This window comes from Hydra viridissima, unplaced genomic scaffold, assembly GCF_058129835.1.
Source record: "Hydra viridissima isolate aposymbiotic clone 2 unplaced genomic scaffold, HvirCarnegie_v1 scaffold_3, whole genome shotgun sequence".
NCBI lineage: Eukaryota > Metazoa > Cnidaria > Hydrozoa > Anthoathecata > Hydridae > Hydra > Hydra viridissima.
The window spans coordinates 17,158,113-17,177,335 of record NW_028324302.1 but is presented as its reverse complement, the minus strand read 5'-3'; the positions used below and the strand labels follow the sequence as shown (position 1 = coordinate 17,177,335).

The 19,223-nt window shown below is 30.6% G+C and overlaps 2 protein-coding genes and 1 pseudogene across 3 annotated transcripts; 1 reads left to right on the top strand and 2 right to left on the bottom strand.

Moving 5' to 3' along the window:
• Positions 1-1,984: 1,984 nt before the first annotated feature.
• On the top strand, positions 1,985-3,335 carry LOC149891232 (uncharacterized; annotated as a pseudogene).
• Positions 3,336-4,236: 901 nt separating this feature from the next.
• Positions 4,237-5,584, bottom strand: LOC145180600 (gamma-glutamyl hydrolase A-like). Its single transcript, XM_080055512.2, has 2 exons — positions 4,814-5,584; positions 4,237-4,744 (listed from the first exon to the last, which is right to left on the bottom strand). Exons 1-2 carry the CDS (start codon positions 5,502-5,504, stop codon positions 4,422-4,424), a joined length of 1,014 nt encoding a protein of 337 aa, XP_079911638.2. The 5' UTR covers positions 5,505-5,584; the 3' UTR covers positions 4,237-4,421.
• A 5,703-nt stretch (positions 5,585-11,287) lies between these two features.
• LOC145180758 (uncharacterized) lies at positions 11,288-18,033 on the bottom strand. 2 transcript variants are annotated; one of them, XM_090083466.1, is made up of 4 exons: positions 17,974-18,033; positions 17,730-17,807; positions 16,450-16,602; positions 11,288-12,916 (listed from the first exon to the last, which is right to left on the bottom strand). In XM_090083466.1, exons 2-4 carry the CDS (start codon positions 17,773-17,775, stop codon positions 11,490-11,492), a joined length of 1,626 nt encoding a protein of 541 aa, XP_089939592.1. In that variant the 5' UTR covers positions 17,776-17,807; positions 17,974-18,033; the 3' UTR covers positions 11,288-11,489. The 2 variants fall into 2 exon arrangements, with proteins under 2 accessions (XP_089939592.1, XP_089939593.1); XM_090083467.1 differs by having other exon boundaries at positions 11,288-15,262; positions 15,482-16,602; positions 17,974-18,005.
• Between the last annotated feature and the right edge of the window lie 1,190 nt (positions 18,034-19,223).

Genomic DNA, 19,223 nt, shown 5'->3' with positions numbered 1-19,223 from the left:
CTATTTTGTGATGTCCATTCGTCAAACGTTATTGAAAACTTTTGATTTTGCTTTTTTAGTGATGTGAATTTTTGCATTATATCGGCTTTTACAGAGTCTGAGAATTTAACTACCATCGATCTTATAGTATTAGGTGAAGTAGGAAGCCGGAAACCACTCTTTGAAAACAAATACCGTAAATCTGAAGATGTGTAAAAACTATTAAATGTAAAGCCATCTTTTGCAACCATGCGCGATACCATTTTTTCCATAGAAATTTCCTTTACGAAAAACGTGTCAATTGTTCTGACCTTTTTCGATGGAATTACTTTTTCGTCTTCGCAGTCGATGTATATTTTAGGCTCTAGTTCAACTGATTCATGCTGTTTTGAAGTTGAAGCTCTGTCTTGTTGTAAAATGTTTGATTTTAAATCGATGCCATGTTTAGTTTTTAAATGGATAAATAACCCTTTAGTTGATCTTTGACTAATTTTTAAAATTGACGAACATAACATGCACTTTGCATTTTCTTCTTTATCACTTTTTTTAAAATAATTCCATATAGTTTTAATTTGCGACATGCTTAGTTAGAACTTTTGTTTTAAAATCTTGATCTAAATAATTTTTAAAGACTTTTTAAAAAGTAGTTTTTAAAAGTATATTTTTTATTATTATGCACGCACGTTTTCAATTTCACGTTTTCAACATACTCATTAACAAAAATTTCAACATAGTCGTTAGCGAAAATTCCAACATAATCATTAACTAAACAAAAAAAGTTTGAACGAGTTCGACTAATGTTTTGCTAAATAATTGTTTATTTTTGAATGATTTTTTTATATTTATAGCTAAGAAAAATATTTTAATAGCCGAAGATAATTTTTCAAATGGATTTGTTTCGCAAATACATTAAACACTTTTAATTTGATATCTTTTTTGTCTTTTTAGTTTAAAAGAATTGACTTTTTTTGTTTAAAATAAGGGTCTGAAATATCGTTTCAAACGATAAGTTTGAAACGATATTATCGGCTTTTTTTATCGGTTTATCGGAATACATAAAAATAACGAGAATACCGATATTTATTGGTATAATAACGATATTTTTTACAATATTCCAATTTACTTTTTTTTAAAATGCCAAATTTTAGTTCAAATATATAATAAATCTTCAAGTCGAGTCAAGATGTCGTTTTGCCTATCTTTACCGGTTTTAAAAGTTAATCCTTCCCAATTGTATATATTATCTAGATGTCTAACTTCACAAAAATTCTGTAAAGAAAAAGTGAAGCAACACTGTTCTCCAAATCGACCCCCAGGTTGAAACTCTCCCCACTCCTGATTTTTTTACATTTAATCGATCAAATGCATTAGTAAACATAATATATGTTGTCAAAAAAATCTGAACTAAGTGCTAAATATGTATACTTCCAAAATTAAAACACATAATCTTTGGCTTATTTTCTTCCAAAGTTTTAATAAAGTCAGCCATTATTGTAGTCAAAATAACCCATTAATATATATATAGATTAAAGTACCTTTGATATACTCTCTAGCCAGTGTGTGTGTGTGTGTGTGTGTGTGTGTGTGTGTATATGTGTATATATATATATATATATATATATATATATATATATATATATATATATATATATATACATATTGATATTATATAATATACTTCAGGTAGAATAATGTATTTGATAGAAAGTAATGTATTTCAGGTAAATAGGAGTACAATTAGGCGAACCTCTCATATATTTATCCAGACAAATAAATAGCCAGGGTCAAATACTTTAAATGTAGCTGAAAAAATCTGTGGACTCTGCTATTTAAATCTTAGTATAGATTATTTATATTTATGATTTTATAATTTAAAAATAAGGTTAAAATAAGATCAGTTAAATATTTTTTCTCTTTATGCTAATTTATAGTTTGATTCAATATATTTTTTATTGTTTTTACTTATTTCAAAAACTGTTATAAAATTTTTGCTATTAATTTTAGAGGAGTTTCTCATGATTGTTGCAAAAGTAAAGCTGTAACCAATATAGTAGATATTAGTGAATCACTTGGAGATAAACATGCAGAACAAGTAGCATCTGGATTGTTAAAGCATAAAATGGAGAGTGAAAGCATTGTAAGTGTAGAGCAGTTCAAGATGTCTACAGGTGGAAATCTTTTCTCTGTTACAGTTAGAGTAAATGAAATTAAGTCAAAAAGAAAGAAAGTAAATCATATCTTGTTCCAAAATATTATGGAGCTATCAAATGCATTAGAACTCTCTAAAAATAAAACCAAAAAATCATGTTCTACTTTACACAGGAATCTAACAAGTGCTGTAGAATTGATTATTAATGTTAAAATGACTGAATTGCAGGAAACTCTGAATATCTTTAAATGGTGGTCAAAACTTCTTAAAAGTTGTTATTGTTTTCGATCCAAAAAATCATTATTCTTCCTTTGAAATATATGAAGATTCTGGTGTCAAGCAATGCTATATTCTTGCCATTGTGGAGATGGTCTTAGAGGATAATGGCAATCTCCAAAAATTATTGGCATTTCTTCAACTTGAAGAAGTAAACTTCAGTATGGCATTTGACCTAAAGTGTGCAAATAGTGTTTTTAGAACTTTCAAGTCACTCTGGTAAATATGCCTGTATTGTGAAGGAGAATGCTCCCTTGAAGCAGGGAAACTAAGAACGTTGGGCTCCATAGACTTATGTTTTGATCAATATGTATATGGTGGAAAAAAAAGATTGAAAATGCAGGAATACAAAAATGTAATAAATCCTCATTTCATTTACTTAAAAGAAGATCAAGAAACTTTTCTTGAACACATTGTTCCTCCACCTGAGCTTCACATTATGATGGGAGTTGTGGATAAACTTTGTACTTTGCTTTAATACATTTGGCCAGCTTTTCAAAGCTGGTTGAAAACACATTACATATTAATGAGAGGGTATCATGGTGTAGGTTTAGATGGAAACAATTATAATTGATTTATGCTCCTGTTAGATATTTTGGAGAAGGATGTTACCTTAACTGCAGCAATCAATATTTTACCAATAATGAATTGCTTGCGTAAGTTTTCATTAGTGAAATCAGCTGTGTTTGGTTTGGAAATGGGTACAGATATTTCTGTTAAAATTGAAGATTTCAAAAGTTCATTTTCTAGTCTTCAACTATATACAAAAGATGTATTTAGCTATGACTTGACAGTTTCATGGAAAATACATATTTTAGTGTGTCACATTCTCACCTTTGTAGATTGCAATAATATTAGCTTAGGTAGCTATGAAAAGACTTGGATGAACTATAAAAGAAACATAGGACAAAAAAGTTATGGAGAGCTAAAATCTGCTGTGGTAAATTTTAATTTAAACAAGTATTAACTTAAATATCATTTGTGATACAAATGTATTTATATTATGTTTTTTTTGTAAATGAAATAAATAAATATTAATGGGTTATTTTGACAACCATAATGGCTGACTTTATTAAAACTTTGGAAGAAAATAAGCCAAAGATTATGTGTTTTAATTTTGGAAGTATACATATTTAGCACTTAGTTCAGATTTTTTTGACAACATATTGTGTTTACTAATGCATTTGATTGATTAAATGTAAAAAAATCAGGAGTGGGGAGAGTTTCAACCTGGGGGTCGATTTGGAGAACAGTGTTGCTTCACTTTTTCTTTACAGAATTTTTGTGAAGTTAGACATCTAGATAATATATACAATTGGGAAGGATTAACTTTTAAAACTGGTAAAGATAGGCAAAACGACATCTTGACTCGACTTGAAGATTTATTATATATTTGAACTAAAATTTGGCATTTTAAAAAAAAGTAAATTGGAATATTGTAAAAAATATCGTTATAATACCAATAAATATCGGTATTCTCGTTATTTTTATGTATTCCGATAAACCGATAAAAAAAGCCGATAATATCGTTTCAAACGATAACTTATCGTTTGGTCATCGTTTCAAACGATAACTAAACCGATATTATCGTTTCATAGACAAACTCATTCGTTTGATATCGTTATCGTGTCATATTGTTATCGGTTCAAAATAATAACGATACGCATACCCTTAGTTTAAAAGCAATAGTTTCGAAATCCCGCGGATCCCGCAGTAGTTTTTGCGGGATCGCGCATGCGCTAGATTAATGCGGGATCCGCGGGATAGCGAGATCCCGCCAAGCGGGATTGCAATCCCGAAATTCGATTGTTTAAAAATTGAAATTTTAGCACTGCTAATAATATTCCATTTTTTTATTATGTGGACATTTTTTTATTTATTCTTACTACAGGATACTGCAAACCCATAAAACCTTTTATAAAAAAAAATTTTTAAATGTTTTTTCCATAAATTACTTTTAGTAACTTATTGAAAAAATATTTTCGAATTTTTTTAGTTATAATTTTTTTATTTTCAATCAATTTATAGTTTCAGTCGATTTATTTTTGTTTTTCTTTTTCTTCTTATCTATCAAACTTTCGTCTTGAAAAACATATATTTGGCCAAAGGCTGACAATCCGGCACCCCAAATTAAATTATGGTGATAAATCAAAGAACTTTCGAGCTCCGATTCAGATGCGAAAGTATTGTTATTTCTTCTTGCTTCGTTGACAAAAAAGTTTGCCAAATGTTGAGTAACTTGGACAGCTGTCGGTGAATGATTAATTGCTTCATACTTCGTCCACTCAAAAATATTTTTTTCGGGATGCCATTGCGTACCATAAAATGGATATTCAATTCCTAAACATACAACAGAAGACATTGAGATTCTTTCAACAAACACTTCTAATGATAAAAATGTTCACTCACCCTCAACCGTAGAAATGAACTCTCTGCCTTTTCTATCCACGTTTGTAGATAAAATTCGAAACATTTTATTTATTTTTTCATTGGTTCGATACACTTCCGGGCTAATGCCCATCTTGTGCATATTTAAAGTGATGTTATCAAAAAGCAGGCTTTGCATAAGCTCCTTGGTCATATCTTTAAACATTCGACTTTCGTATGCCGCTTGTGTAAAATTTAAGGGTATTGTGTAATTCTCAGAGTCGTAAAAACTTGTAGCATTCTCTTCTCCAACCATCTCATGTAATGTCTCGAATCCTAAACATATTCCAAACAACGGATAGTAGACTCCATTTTGATTAAAATCTTTGGCTACTTCTAGAGCTATTTCTGCAGCTTTCCAATAGGATGATTCATTAAATGGAGCAGCGCCTCCTGGAAATAAAACCCCGTTTACTTTCCTCATAATCTTCTCTATCCGCTTTTTCTTCCAGGTAGAAATGATAGGGACAACCTGTGCTCCTGCCATTTCCAAAAACTTCACATAAGAAGAAGCAATGTACGTAGAATTGTATCCAACAGTTGGTTGAAATACCTCGTTTGTTTTTTGAGAGATAACCCCGAGTACGGGCCGTAGGTTAAGTTTACGTAGTTCTCCACATACGTTTAAAATAACGAATGCAGCAGCAAAAATACCTAGTATGTGGCACTTCATTTTTTCTATTAGGTTACTACAGACCTCATAACTGATTTACACATTCTAAGAGCAAAATAATCGAAGGTTGTTCAACATGATCAATGTTCAGCGAATCGAGATAAACCTATACATAATACTTTTTTGTTATTGGTTAAAGCAATAAACACTTTTCGTTTGTGGTTGTAATTAACAAAAATTGAAACAAACAAAAAAATTTCAAGAAACATCGTTTCCAGAGTAAACATGTTCTCTGAACTGCATATTTAAATAAAACAGGTTCATTAGTGATAAGGCAGATTTAAGTTCTTTGATATGGAACATTTTTCATCACTTACATTTTATGCTTCAGGTGAGCTATTTTTATTTGTTACTCGGGCTAGGTTATTCTGAAAAACTGATAACAATTCAATTAGGGTCGCGACAATTCTGTAACTAGTTATTGATTTTTAAATAAGTCGAGAAAAATGAGAAAAACGTTAATCAAAAGATAACTGGTGCAACTTGTTTCAGAGAACCATGACTCAGAGGTCGAAATAAAAACACTAAACGAACTTAAAAGTAAAATTTATTGTCTGCGAGAAAGACCATTAGTAATTGTCATTATCATTTATTTTTCAATTGAGCAATTGTTATATCGTTATTCTTTATATTAAGATTTTGTTGTCAAGCTTTACATAGGTCAAGCTTTACGTAAGTGTTAGAAGTCAAAAAAATATCTGATCCAAATATGGTAGCAGTTATTTTTCACTATAAAGTAAATGAATTTAGTGTTAGTTTTTTCCGTTCATTTATTTGCTCACTGTTTGTGGTTTCGCTCACTGTAAGTTTAATGAAGTTGATGCACTGATATCTATAATAGCTAAATGATGCAAATCATATAAAGTGAAGCCAATATTTTTGTCAAGCGCCATATTGGAAAGCCCTAAAACTGAGAACGCAGTTTAACAAAACAGTGGTTGCATAGTAGAATCACTCTATAAAAAAAGCAAACAGATGAAAACGTATATGGTTTCTTTTAAATTAAAAAAAGAAAGAATCAAAAACAGTAAATTGTTAATTCAGCTACATTTATCAGGCTTACTCTGATGAATATTTGCACAAAACAAGTGTGAACATTAAAGGATATATATATCCTTTAAAAGAATTACATAAAGAAATAAGATAATAGGTTTATATGTATTTTATTTTAAAGTAGAATTATCGATAGTATATATAATTAGAGAAAATTTTCGAAATGAGCCCCTTCTGCCGTTTGCAGAGTTTCAAGCAATCAGGTACACTTCTGCATACTTTCCTGCACATTAATGGCTGTAGCTCCGCACAGGCTTGCTCAATTCGGCTGTGTAGTTCAACAACTGTAGATGGTTTGTCCCTGTATACTATCCTTTAAGTAGCCCCAAAGGAAAAAGTCTGCTGGAGTTAGGTCAGGAGAATGCGCAGGCCACTCGATAAGGCCTCATCTGCCAATGACTAGGGAACTTTTGATCGAGCCACTCTTTCACTACAAGTGAATATTGGGGAGGCGTTCCATCCTCTCAAAAGTAGAGACAACGCTATTTAACTTTAGGCCATACATTTGTCTTAAGCATTTCCAGATAGGACTTTCCAGTGACAGAACCATCGAAGAAGTATGGTCCAATAAGTCCACCTGAAGTCATTCCACACCACACCATAAGTCCTTCTTTAGATGTGCCGACCTGGAATATTTCATGCGGGTTAGAGTAGGCCCAGTAGCAGCTATTGTGACGATTTATAAATTCATTCAAAGTAAACTGACTCTCATCCGACGACAAAATCTTGTCAATCATACCTGGGTTTGTGGAAAAATTGTCCAATAGTGTTTCACAAAACTGCACTCGTCTGTCAAAGTTGTCTTCACTAAGCTCTTAGAATTTGCTTGGTCTGAAGGGTTGAAAGCCAAATTCTTTAACGGCATTGCAATAGCTGGTCTGTTTCATGCCCAGAGCTGCAGCGCCCTTTCGAATTGAGAGATTGCTTGTTTTCACGAGTTGCTCAGTCACTCTTCTGTCATAGCTGAGCGAGGCCGGCCCGATTTTTCTCAATCATGAACACTACCTTTCTCCTTGAACTTGGGTGGCTGCGTGCCGAGCTATTTTCTCCACTCTCGTTGAACTTGCTCAGAACTCTCGACTTTGGCATAGAGAAAAACAACTTTAATTCTCTTTTAAAGAGATAGTTGATAGCTCTTTTTTTTTCTGAAACTATATTTCCTAGAACCATGCTTAAAAACATATATTACTATTTAAATTGATAAATTGTTATAATGAGGAGAAATTTTTAATCAAAGACTTTAACCGACTTTACGAACACCCTGTATATCCCTTAATGTGTACACTTTGCTTTGTGCTTTCTTCTGCAACAAAAAATCCAATAAAGACAGTTTTTCATTTTGTTGTGTGGATTTCGTTACCATTTTTAGTTTTAAAGCCAGCAACGCACCCAGCAATCAAATAAAATTCTATATATAAAATTTACAAAAATTTTAAATATATTCTTTTTTTAAAATTTTTGATTACGTTTAAAAGAAAAAAAATTTAATAATATTTTATTTTTGGAAATTTTTTACTAAAGCCTGTGGCAATTTTTCTTTATTATATTTATCTGCCCACCTGGTAAAGCTAGTTAACGGTCGTTTTTTGAAATTATTTTTTTGTGTGTGGTAGTGTTTGTATAATAGAACATTTTGGCAAAAAAAATAATTAAAAATATTATTTAGTTTCAAAATGTCAACCGAGCAGACTAAACAAAGATTTTTGATTGTGGACAAACACTTAAAAAATCCAACTTTATCGAATAAAAAGTTGGCGAAATCATTAAAAATATCAAGAAGAACTGTAGATGCTGTTCTTAAACGGTTTACAGAACAGAAAACTATTCAGAGAAAACAAGGAAGTGGTCGAAAAAAACTCACAGCAAATCCTAGAGCTCTCTAACGGTTGGAGACTTCATTGGAAGAACATCCTGATTGGTCTGATAGATATCGAGCGAAAAAACTGAAGGTTTCCAATTTTTTTTGTACATAAATGGCGACAGAGACTTGCATATCAAAGTTTTAAAGTTGTTAAAATGCCAAATTTAAACGATAAACAAAATTCAACCGCAAAGAGTCGAGCTCGAAAGTTGCATGACAACTTGTTAACAAAACATAATGGATGAATTTTGATGGATGTCGAAACTTATGTTAAAATGGGTTTTAAACAAATTCCTGGGCAGTGCTACTATGCTTCTAAAATAAGAGGAAATGTGAGTGATAAATACAAGTATGTAATGACTGATAAGTTTTCGAAAAAATTGATGATTTGGCAGGCACTTTGCTCTTGCGGCAAAAAATCGCCAATTCATGTTTGTTTGGGCACAATTAAATCTTCGGAATACGTGAAATGTTGTCTTTCTCGTATAAAACGACTAATTAAAGCTCATAGAAGTACTTCAGTATTGTTTTGGCCTGATTTAGCCACAATACATTACTCAAAAGATGCTCAAAAGTTTTACGATGATAATGGAGTGATGTTGGTTCCGAAAAAGATGAATCCTCCAAACTGCCCCGAATTATGTCCTATTGAAAAATATTGGGCCATCATAAAAAAGAAATTGAAATTAAGTGGAAAAACAGTAAAATCAGCTACAGATTTGAAGAAAAAATGGGATTACGCTGCTAAAACTTACAAAAATCACTCTGTCCAGAAACTTATGGGAGGCATCAAAAAGAAAGTCAGAATTTTCTGTAAAACTTAATTTTTTTTGTTTTTTCCCTATTAATATGTAATCTATACAGTCTTAATTTTTCAGAAATATATTGATTTAAATACATTTAAGCTTTCTTACATCCTTTTTTGATCAAGAAAGGTGGGCAGATTTTTCCGATAGCATGCCTTAATAAGAAATGCTTTTCCATTGGCCATCTTTTATAAAAGCTTAATACTGATATTTCTTGGTCGAATTAGGTAAAAAAGTCATAAGAACAATTTTCAGCCAAGATGAGAGATCAATATAATTAATAGTATAAGTAGGTTCGCTACTTAGACAAGTGACAACTGGAATAGAAATGTGATCAAAAGTACAAAAGATTTAACAAAAAACAAAAAAAATTTAAAAAAAATCTAATTGCACTTTCCGAGTGGATTTTCCGAGTGGCGAATAGGAGGAGAAGTTCATTTTTAAACACCAAGAAATTTCCATTTTGAAATTTTTTAACGTTTCCATTTTGTATACTTCTTTTATATAAAGTTTAGGATGGGGTTGTAAAGTTATGTATTATGTAAGGTCGAGTTATGTATTTGTAATAGTTTTTTTTTTTAGTTATTACTAATTAACCAAAATAATATTGATAAATTATTAAGTAATGTATATCTTATTGTAAATATATGGGAAGTTTCATTGCAGAAACGTGTTTTTTTTAAAAAAAATCTTTTTAAAGTTATTATGTTTTGTTACTTTTATAAGTTTATCTCATCCTCGAGTTATTTCATTCTTAAGTTACTTCATCGTTGGGTCGTTTTATCCTTGAGTTATATAAAACTAATTAAATTACGTTTGAATAAGGTTTAACTTTAAAATTTTGAATTTTGATATCGCATAAATACTCACATAAATACTTTAAAAAGTAGTGTAGTGGAGTGTTTGTACTAAAAGAGTATTTTGAGCGATTTATTAATAAACTTTTTGTGGAGAAAATCAAAAAAAAAAGTCTTAAATTGTAATCAGATGCCATTTAATGGTAAAAAATAAAGTTTAAACGGTTTAATGAGTTTAACACTATATTTAATTAAGGTTTAACAATCTTGACATAAAGTCAAGAGAAAGATCTTCAGGTTGGCAAAATTCCTATACTTCATATACATTCGCTACTTCATATATATACGTATAATTCATGTATTGTAATGTAATTCATTACATTCTAAGTTTTTTTTTTTTTACACCGTTGTAGAAATGTGATGCCTGAATTCCGAATTTTAATTATTTTTTAAATATATTAAAGTAATTCACTATTATCAAGATTTATCTTTTCTTGTTATTATTAATTATTTTTGTCTAATTTTTACAACTTTTTCTTTGCAAAACGTACATAAATACACAAAACTTGACTGCGATTAAAGAAATGAGACAGTTATTGTGTATTTCAAGGAAAACATCGAGATCAATTAACGGTTAATATATAATACTAACTTGCATTAATTTTGGTAATTAATTTTCATATGCTAAATTCAAATCTGAAGTGAGATATATATGGCTAGTTACAGATTTTTTTGCGATGATTTTGCAAAACTTGCGTAGTTAACAAATGTTTACCAAGGTTCTGAATAAACAGATTTGAAAACTTTTATGTAGTTAAGTTCACGTAAACAGCATTTTTAACTTCACCCACTCATTATGAACTTACAAAAATTTTCAATAAAATAAGTGAAAAATGGTTTCGTTAAATACAGTAAGAAGCATTTTACCAGCTGGAGGGACGAGTATTGTCATTTGGAGTAACTTTAATTTTGACTGAGTTAGTGAGATATCTAAACAAGTTGAATCAACACACCTAAATAGAGACATTAGAGAACCGCATGGTTCTATCAGTAGACATGTTAATTGATAAAAACGAATTGTGTCAGTTTCAACAACATATGGCTTCTACCTACACAGCTTGCTTAGTCAAAACACGGATTAAAGAAAATGAAATAAATTTACTGCCTTAATGGCCAGCTTAATTACCAGATTCGGATCCAATCAAATCTATTTGTGTTTGGGTGGGCAAACAATTAGTCAAGGTCTTAGAAAGAAAAAATGACCAATATCTTTATTAGTTTTTATTTTCAAATCTTAATAACGTAAAAAAACAAACAATATGTAACCAATATACCCAGAGGATTTGTGCAGTTTATAACGTCGTTTGGTACTTCACCAAGGTAAATGGCATTGCGCGGCGCGATCAAATGCACGACGATTAAAGAAAATTTAAATCTTGGCAAAAGAAATGAGACTGCTTTACAATTTTTAATGAGTAAATTTAAAAGCTGCTAAGATACCTTGCGTACGGAATATGGTTAAATGAGCCTCTTGTGTATTACCGAGCGTAGTAATAGCTATAGAGCTGTTGCAAAATTTAATAACAAGCTGATTTGTTAAGAGTATGTTTTGAGGATAGCTGGTTGGGGTATACGAAGTGTTTATGCCAGTTTTCTTGGAAATTTCAATTCTTAAAGGGATCTCAAGTAAGAAGTTTTTTAATTCCTTCTCCTGATTTTTGTAATCTAAGTGCATTTCGAGATCCATCCTTTTATTTGGACATAAGGTAATAATAGGCTGCAACACATAACCATTGTACAGAATTTTCTTATCGGTTGTCAACTTTTGCAAACTTACGTTAAACTTCATTTCTAAACTGTATTCAAGACAAATATCTTTGTTATATTGACTTTGATCTTGGATGGAATGAGTGTAAGCATTTGTTCCATTAAACGGATAAGGAGGTCTTTGAGAGCCGTAATATGGATCGTTATAATCCCATTGATCGTTATAATCCCATTGATTAGGAAAGTTAACATTTTCTTGAACTTGAAATGGGTTGCTAGCTTTATTACTTACGATTTTATTGGTCCCATTTACTTTGGATAGAGATCTGTTCTTTCTTTTATCTGATTCTTTATAACACATAACAGAAGAAGGATATGCAATTGCTTCGATATACCAATTTAAGTAACCAGACCATTTGCTTAAGATAGGATTTGTATGAGATAAGCCATTAGTTAAAAATGGCACATCCATATGTTCATAACGGCATTCAGAAAGAAGGGTTTCGATGTTTTTTTCAGTTTGTCTACTTTCATCAGCTTCGAACCATTTCAATAAAAAAGTAACCACGCTGTTTTCGCTAAAAGCAAAAGAGTCATTCGATTTTAAGAGCATCCACAAGCTTGAGAAGCTCAGTGAGTTGTGCTGTTTATCAAAGATGGTGCGTTCTATCGGATTGAATGTTTTTATAAGAAATTGACCACAACGACTTTTAGCATTTGAAAAAAAATCTTTCTCTAGAATATGCCCGAGAGAGCATTCGAAAAATTGTAAACGATCTAACAGTGCATTGCATTCAGTGAGTGTAGTCACGTTTAAATTTTTAATTAGAGTAAGTCCTTGCTTAATCAATGCATCACACATATATCGATCACCGTATTCTAAGATCTTTAGCAGCTTAAATGTATCAATGTTATTCAACACATTAAAATTGTAAAATGAATTAATAAGCAATTTCACATATTCCTTATCCCCCGGATTAACATGTAATACGATTTTGTTTTCTCTTGCTTCCTTCATATTTGAATCAACCAAAAGTTTTTTAAAGAAACTGCTGTTAATGCACAGCACCAAACTATGAACTGGAAAACTAATGATATTTGAAGAGACTCCAAACGGCATCTTGTAACCTAAATGCAGTAAAGAAGTAAATGAAGTAAATGTTAAAAAAATAACTGTGCAGTAAGTTCTTAAAACTTCTTTTACCACGCTTTTTTTAACATTTTTACTTTCCAAAATCTAGTGCATCTTCGTAATTTAATAAATTTTAAAATAGATTTTTCATTTAACTTTATCATTTTTTTTGCCATTGATTGTTCAGCATTTGTATAAAATAGAATTAACTCCTCTCCATGCCTTTTCGTCTGATTGGCATAGTAAAGATTTATAGAAAGATAGCAATGATGAAAAAGATTGGTTTGATGGTTGCCTCTTTCTTAGAATCAATAAACTAGTTAAGGTTAGTAAGTCGAGGAGATCGAGGCAATCACCGTATTTTGAAGCGCGTGTCTAAGACATGCTCGAAGACATTCTAATGTGCAAGTCGAAGTATTAATAAAAATTCTTTTCTTTGAATAATACTAAAGTTTAATTCTGATAATAATATTTTTAGTGGTTGTATTAAATGTTATATCTATTATCTAAACTATATCTCAGTTTCGGCACAAAACATCTTTTAACTTATGATCAGTAGAATTAGCACTACTTATAAATCATCTTATTCGTTATTTGATAAAAATCGAATAAATATTCCTTAGTGAAACTATTATTTAAAAAAATAAAAATGGTAACTCTACGTTTCCCGAGTAACTTTGTGACTCATTCCTCGATATTATTTTGCCTCACTTCATTGAAGTTATAATAAATATTTTTTGCTTCCAAATAAGATATTTTATAGCTTTATTTTGAGCAACTTAATTTTTTTTGTTATGCCCAATTTTTTTATTTACTCCATCCTCCAAATACTCCAAACTTTCGCTGGGTTTTTTCGCTCAGTCAAAGCATAGGCGGAAAACATGGAAACAAGTTTAATGCCTTGACAAGCTCAGTCAACAGATTTGAAACTTTCTAGGATTGAAAAGACAGAGAATCAGTCAAAGCCCGTGTAAATTTGATACATAATTTTAAAAAAAAACATTACAACAATCTTATAAAATCAGTGCAAAAAAGATGCATAGGGAGCAAAAGAGCACATAGGGGTATTTTAAATACTAAATTTGGCATTTTTTTGTCGTTGTGTGTTTGGGACTTTACATTTATGACGTCTACATTAGTTTACTAAATATTAGATCCCCCCACCCCATCAACACACGCTCCCTTTATAGATAATTAATATCTAACTAACTACAGATAGTTAATATTTAATTCTTAATACAAATCCATTCTCCATTCCTTTTTCTTCCACCCCTTGCATTTAGTTTGTAAAATAGGGAGATAAAAAAGCAGCATTGTAAAGCATGTGCAATAATTAGTATTAAGATTTTAATGACAATATAACAAACTAAATTTTCTTTATAAGAAACAGTTAACTTGTGTCTAGGCCGATTTTTTTTTTTCTTGAAACTAGTTTTACTCTGCCTCAGTTTAAGTTTCGATGCCCAAGAAGAGCAACATTAAAACTTGCTTAATCAATAATGGACTTAAGCCATGGACATCAAAAAATGTCTACTTCCGTGTTTTTAGCATTAGACCGTTTTTAAAACGAATTCTTCACATTGCTTTCATTATGAAGATGCACAGCTCAACTACTGCTGCAATAAAGGTTTAGTTGCTAACCTTTTGAGTACTTAATCTTTCACGCAGCATTTCTTGAAGCTGGTTCCAAGATGCATGGGCAACAAAAAGGTATTATGCATGAGCGGAGAATACATTTAACGGACTTCTTTTTAACTAGTCGCGTTTAAATTAGCGTTTAGGACTTTCTACCTTGTCCAGTCTACAAGAAAATGGAAATTCAAAATAGGAAACTGGAAATGGGCTAGAAAAAAAAGACTGGAATTGAATAGTAAAAAGTTTGTTTTTAAGTTCGTCAGTGAACATGACGTATTTTAAAAATAACAACAGTTATCATTACTTTCTCCTAATGATATAATGTCTGGTTCAATCTAAATATCCACTGGTTCAAATGAAACATTTTAACTGTTGTTTACTCATATTTACAATTTTGTCGCAAGAAAATCGTGTAATCAAATGCTGAAAATATAAATAAACAAAAAAAGCAATTAATTTTGTTTGGAAGTAATTTGTGGGTACAATATGGTGCATGCAAGCCTACCCTTTAAATCCACGTATGTGCTCCATACATAGATAAGGTTTTCTTAGTGTCTGATTGTATACTAGTTGTTAGCTAGGGAATGGAATTAATATACAATGCGAGTACACATGGTACTTTGTGATTCATTTATCGTTTTCTATCGTTCTAGTTCCTGACTTAAATGTTATAGAAGGAAGGCTAACAAATTAAAAAAAGTAATTAACTGAAAACTAACTAGATTAACTGAAAACTAACTAGACTAACTGAGAACTAACTAGACTAACTGAGAACTAACTAGACTAACTGAGAACTAACTAGACTAACTGAAAACTAACTAGACTAACTGAAAACTAATTAGACTAATGAGAACTAATTAGACTAACTGAGAATAAACTAGACTAACTGAGAACTAATTAGACTAATGAGAACTAATTAGACTAACTGAGAACTAACTGGGATTCCAAAAAGAGGATTAAGCACATCAAATAAAGACCTTAAGATTTTTAAACATAACTATTTTGTGGATACTGCAGTAATTATGAAATAAAACATGATTTTGTCTTGTATAACATATTTTAAACTAATGTGGTTAGTTAAAAGCGATTTTTTGGAAGCTGCGAAGCTCTACGATTGCTCTTACCCTTATTGTTACATGCCAAGAGTTTTTTAATGTTGATTTTTACTACAATAGCCTTAGATCAAATATCTTCAATGATCAAAAGACCAATAAGCCTTCAAATCGAAGAAGCAAAAAAAGTACAAGAAGTTAAAAACAAAGATATGTTAGATATATTATCATATGCATCATTGTAGATATGTTATCATGTGCATCATTTATATAAGATGCCTAAACATTCATATTATTCTTAGTAATCTTAACAATTAAAAGGTCTTTTTAGTAGAATCAGCCCATATCAACAATTCAACGACAAAATCTATTATTTTTTAACAATCTACTTAAACATCTGCATTACCGACTTAGACAACAATACAAAAAGTTGTGGCACTTTATTACATACGGCAAGTTAATTTTAATCAGATGTCTGTTGCCGCCCATTGTGGTGAAATACCGGCGCAATTGCCGGCGTAACGCAGACCCTTAAATCTGCTGATAATAAAATTGATCTCTTATTTTCTAATAATAAAACTGGATGAAATAATTTTGGCAAAATCAATAGCATTGACCAACATTGCTTTTTAGTTATTTGATAAAAACTGCTAGTTTCCAGGAATTTACTGGTTTTAAGTCATTTAAAATTAGTCAAAACATCTTAAAATACACACCTTAATATTTCATTCCCTTTTCTGTTTCTTTTTTTCTTTTAAAGCAAACAGAAGACTTGGAAAAGCAGATCTCGTTTTACTTTTTTGACCGAGGAATCAAAAATAAATTACCATTTTGACGCTTACCATTTTGATGATCAAAGTCAATAGTTGTTTCTGTTTTATCCACTGAATCCTCGACAATGTAAAGAACTTTGTCACTTAAATCTTTTTTCTGGTAATAGCTGCTAAGTGTCTTGAGAAATGTTTTTTCCATTTCATTAGTTTCAGTTTTTCTCTCTATAAAAGAAGTTTTTTCCTCTAATGAAAAATAAATTCTTTACATCAGTACTCCGGAGGTATACAACACAAGTTAAGTTACAAATTTTTATAGGATTTTTATAGGAGATATTTATATTTACGGTGTGCTTAAGTCGTTTTCTTTTTTATAGTGTTTCTTTTTTATAGTAAAAACCTCGTTTGCAACTGCAATTTTTGGTTTGTTGATTGCCATTGTCAAAGCTCACTTACTTATTAATTATTTTGTATGCTCTCCTCAGTGATGTCATTAGGAGATGACTTCCTACCGCCATTTAATAATCACTTCTTATCGCCATGTTATAAGCAAAAGATCACTTCCTATCACCGTGTAGTAAGCAAAATGAGGATAGGAAGTGATCTAGTAACGAACTTTTCTTGCAATTTTTTGTGAGAAAGGTAGGGAAGGTAAATTAGCAGGCGTTGATAGAAAATTGATAAAGAATTGAGTAAAGCTGAGACAAAAGCTGGATAAACGCTACAAGTGGGAAAGAAAAACAGAAAGCAGAATTAGATCTTTTTCCACAAAAGCATTTCACTGTCATCAAGTAATGATGATACTGATTCTTTAACATTTTCAACAAAAAAAATAATCTGGAAGATTGATTGTAGGAACCAAATTAACCAGAATGAGAGTAAGAAAAAAATGAACAACAGATGTCATGGCATCATCAAGTCACCTGATCTATTAATTAAAATCAAATGCTGGCTCTTATTTGTATGCTTTTTCATTCATTTCATTTTTTTTCAAAATTAAAATAGGTTAAAAAAATCTTTAATATATTATACATTACAAGTTGACGATTAGTTAAAGTTAAGAAGAATCAATACTTGGTTATTATTAGAAGTACAACATGATTTTTGCTGTTTATGGAGAATTTAACAAAGTCCCCATCATTAAAACTCATCAGACAGCTATCTATGTAAATAATACTTTTAAAATGTCATTTTATAAGGGTATTTACATTTTAGGTTTATAATGTTAATTTATGATACTAATAGTAACATTAATTGACTTTCTGTTCAAAGTAACAAAGTAATCAATAGAAAAGCAACCAAAATAGTATTAGCCATCTAACCCAAACACATTCTTAGAAATACTGAAATACCTTGTTTCTCTGAACCCGCAGCTGTACATGTATAGTTTGCTGTCATTTCTTGTGGGGTCCCTTATTAGTGCAGCTAACCTAAGCAAATGGTAAAACCTATTGTAACAAATACTGAGCAAAAGTTGAAATTAGTAAGTACAAAGTTCTACTATCAATCGAAAAGAGTTATCGAACTTTATATTAAAAACCTTTTTTTTTTCATTACTCAATATCAATTCAAGATAAAGGAAAATAAAACCAGTACTTCTTGCATCCACATCAAGTTTGACGGACTTCTTCGAAAAAACTTTTGAAGTTTTTGTTCACAAAGTTAGTAAATATACTTAATTTATACAAATATTTTGTGATTGGTTGTTGCTCTTTAATCACTCTTCCACAGAGCTTAAGGTTTTCCGAGAAAAATAAAGTTCCATTGAATTTATTTTGATTGGCTATATTACAAGTGGATACAACTCACTAGGAGCTTGCTAATACTGCTAGTGGATCCAACTCGCTATGAGTTGGAGTGGTCTCGTTTAAAGTAGAATGATATTTATTCTGGTCGAGAGGTGTTTTTTAGAATAATATTTCGATAATATAGAATAATCTTTTGATAATCAATCAAAATTTTTAAAAAATGTTTTCATGGTACAATAAAATAAAAAAATTTTTAATTGAAAAGATGACGTAAATTCGCCGATCTGACTTTGAACATAAAATTTAATAACTCTCTTAGTTTATCGCATACCGTAACAGTTTTTTTAAAATAGATAAACTGAAGAACAGAGTGATTCGAACAATATCAAATATATTAATTTCTTTATTTTGATTTTCAAAACCACTTCATTTTTCCAAAGTAATGTTTTTTCCTCAGAAATTTACGAAGAACAAAAAAACTTAAAAAAACTTAACTCAAAACTTACTTAATTTCATATTAAACGTAGTTCTCTAATTTAATTTCTTAAAAAAGAAAAAACGTTTATTATGGGATTTTATAAACATTTTGGGATATAGTGGAAAACATGGTGATAGATATATATGACTTACTTTGAACTAAGTAATGTTAAAAAGAACAATTTTTTTGTAAAGTGAATATTCCGGTTTAGGGGAGACCGGAGCTAGTTGGCTGCAGGGGTAAGTTGACAACTATAGCCAACTAGCTCCGGTGTTTGAAAAGTTTGGAATTTTCCACCAGAAATTTCCAAAATTCACATTGAACCTTCCCACTTAACTAATTTATCTTTCAGTGTAATATCAGGGTTATATGCGCATGCGCATAGAATGCGCATAGCAATTTTTGTGTTTGTTTACTAATTTTGTAACTTTTGTAACCATATTACTTTTTCAATTTTAAAAAACAATAGCATTAGCTACAAGTAAACTCAAATAGATTTAGGTGTTGTATGGTTCATTCTAACCAGTCACATTTTATGTTTCTCATTATTTCGCGTTTTTGAGGATTTATAGGCCATTTTGTGAGCAAAAAGCTTTTTGGGTTAGTTGGCTCAATGATCG

Coding starts and splice junctions, on each gene's coding strand:
- LOC145180758 (XM_090083466.1), bottom strand. CDS start 17,775: ATGACAGCAAACTATACATGTACAGCTGCGGGTTCAGAGAAACAAG. Junction 16,603..17,729: donor TGCGGGTTCAGAGAAACAAG/GTATTTCAGTAT, acceptor CTTCTTTTATAG/AGAGAAAAACTGAAACTAAT. Junction 12,917..16,449: donor TGACTTTGATCATCAAAATG/GTAAGCGTCAAA, acceptor TACTGCATTTAG/GTTACAAGATGCCGTTTGGA.
- LOC145180600 (XM_080055512.2), bottom strand. CDS start 5,504: ATGAAGTGCCACATACTAGGTATTTTTGCTGCTGCATTCGTTATTTTA. Junction 4,745..4,813: donor GTTCATTTCTACGGTTGAGG/GTGAGTGAACAT, acceptor TTGTATGTTTAG/GAATTGAATATCCATTTTAT.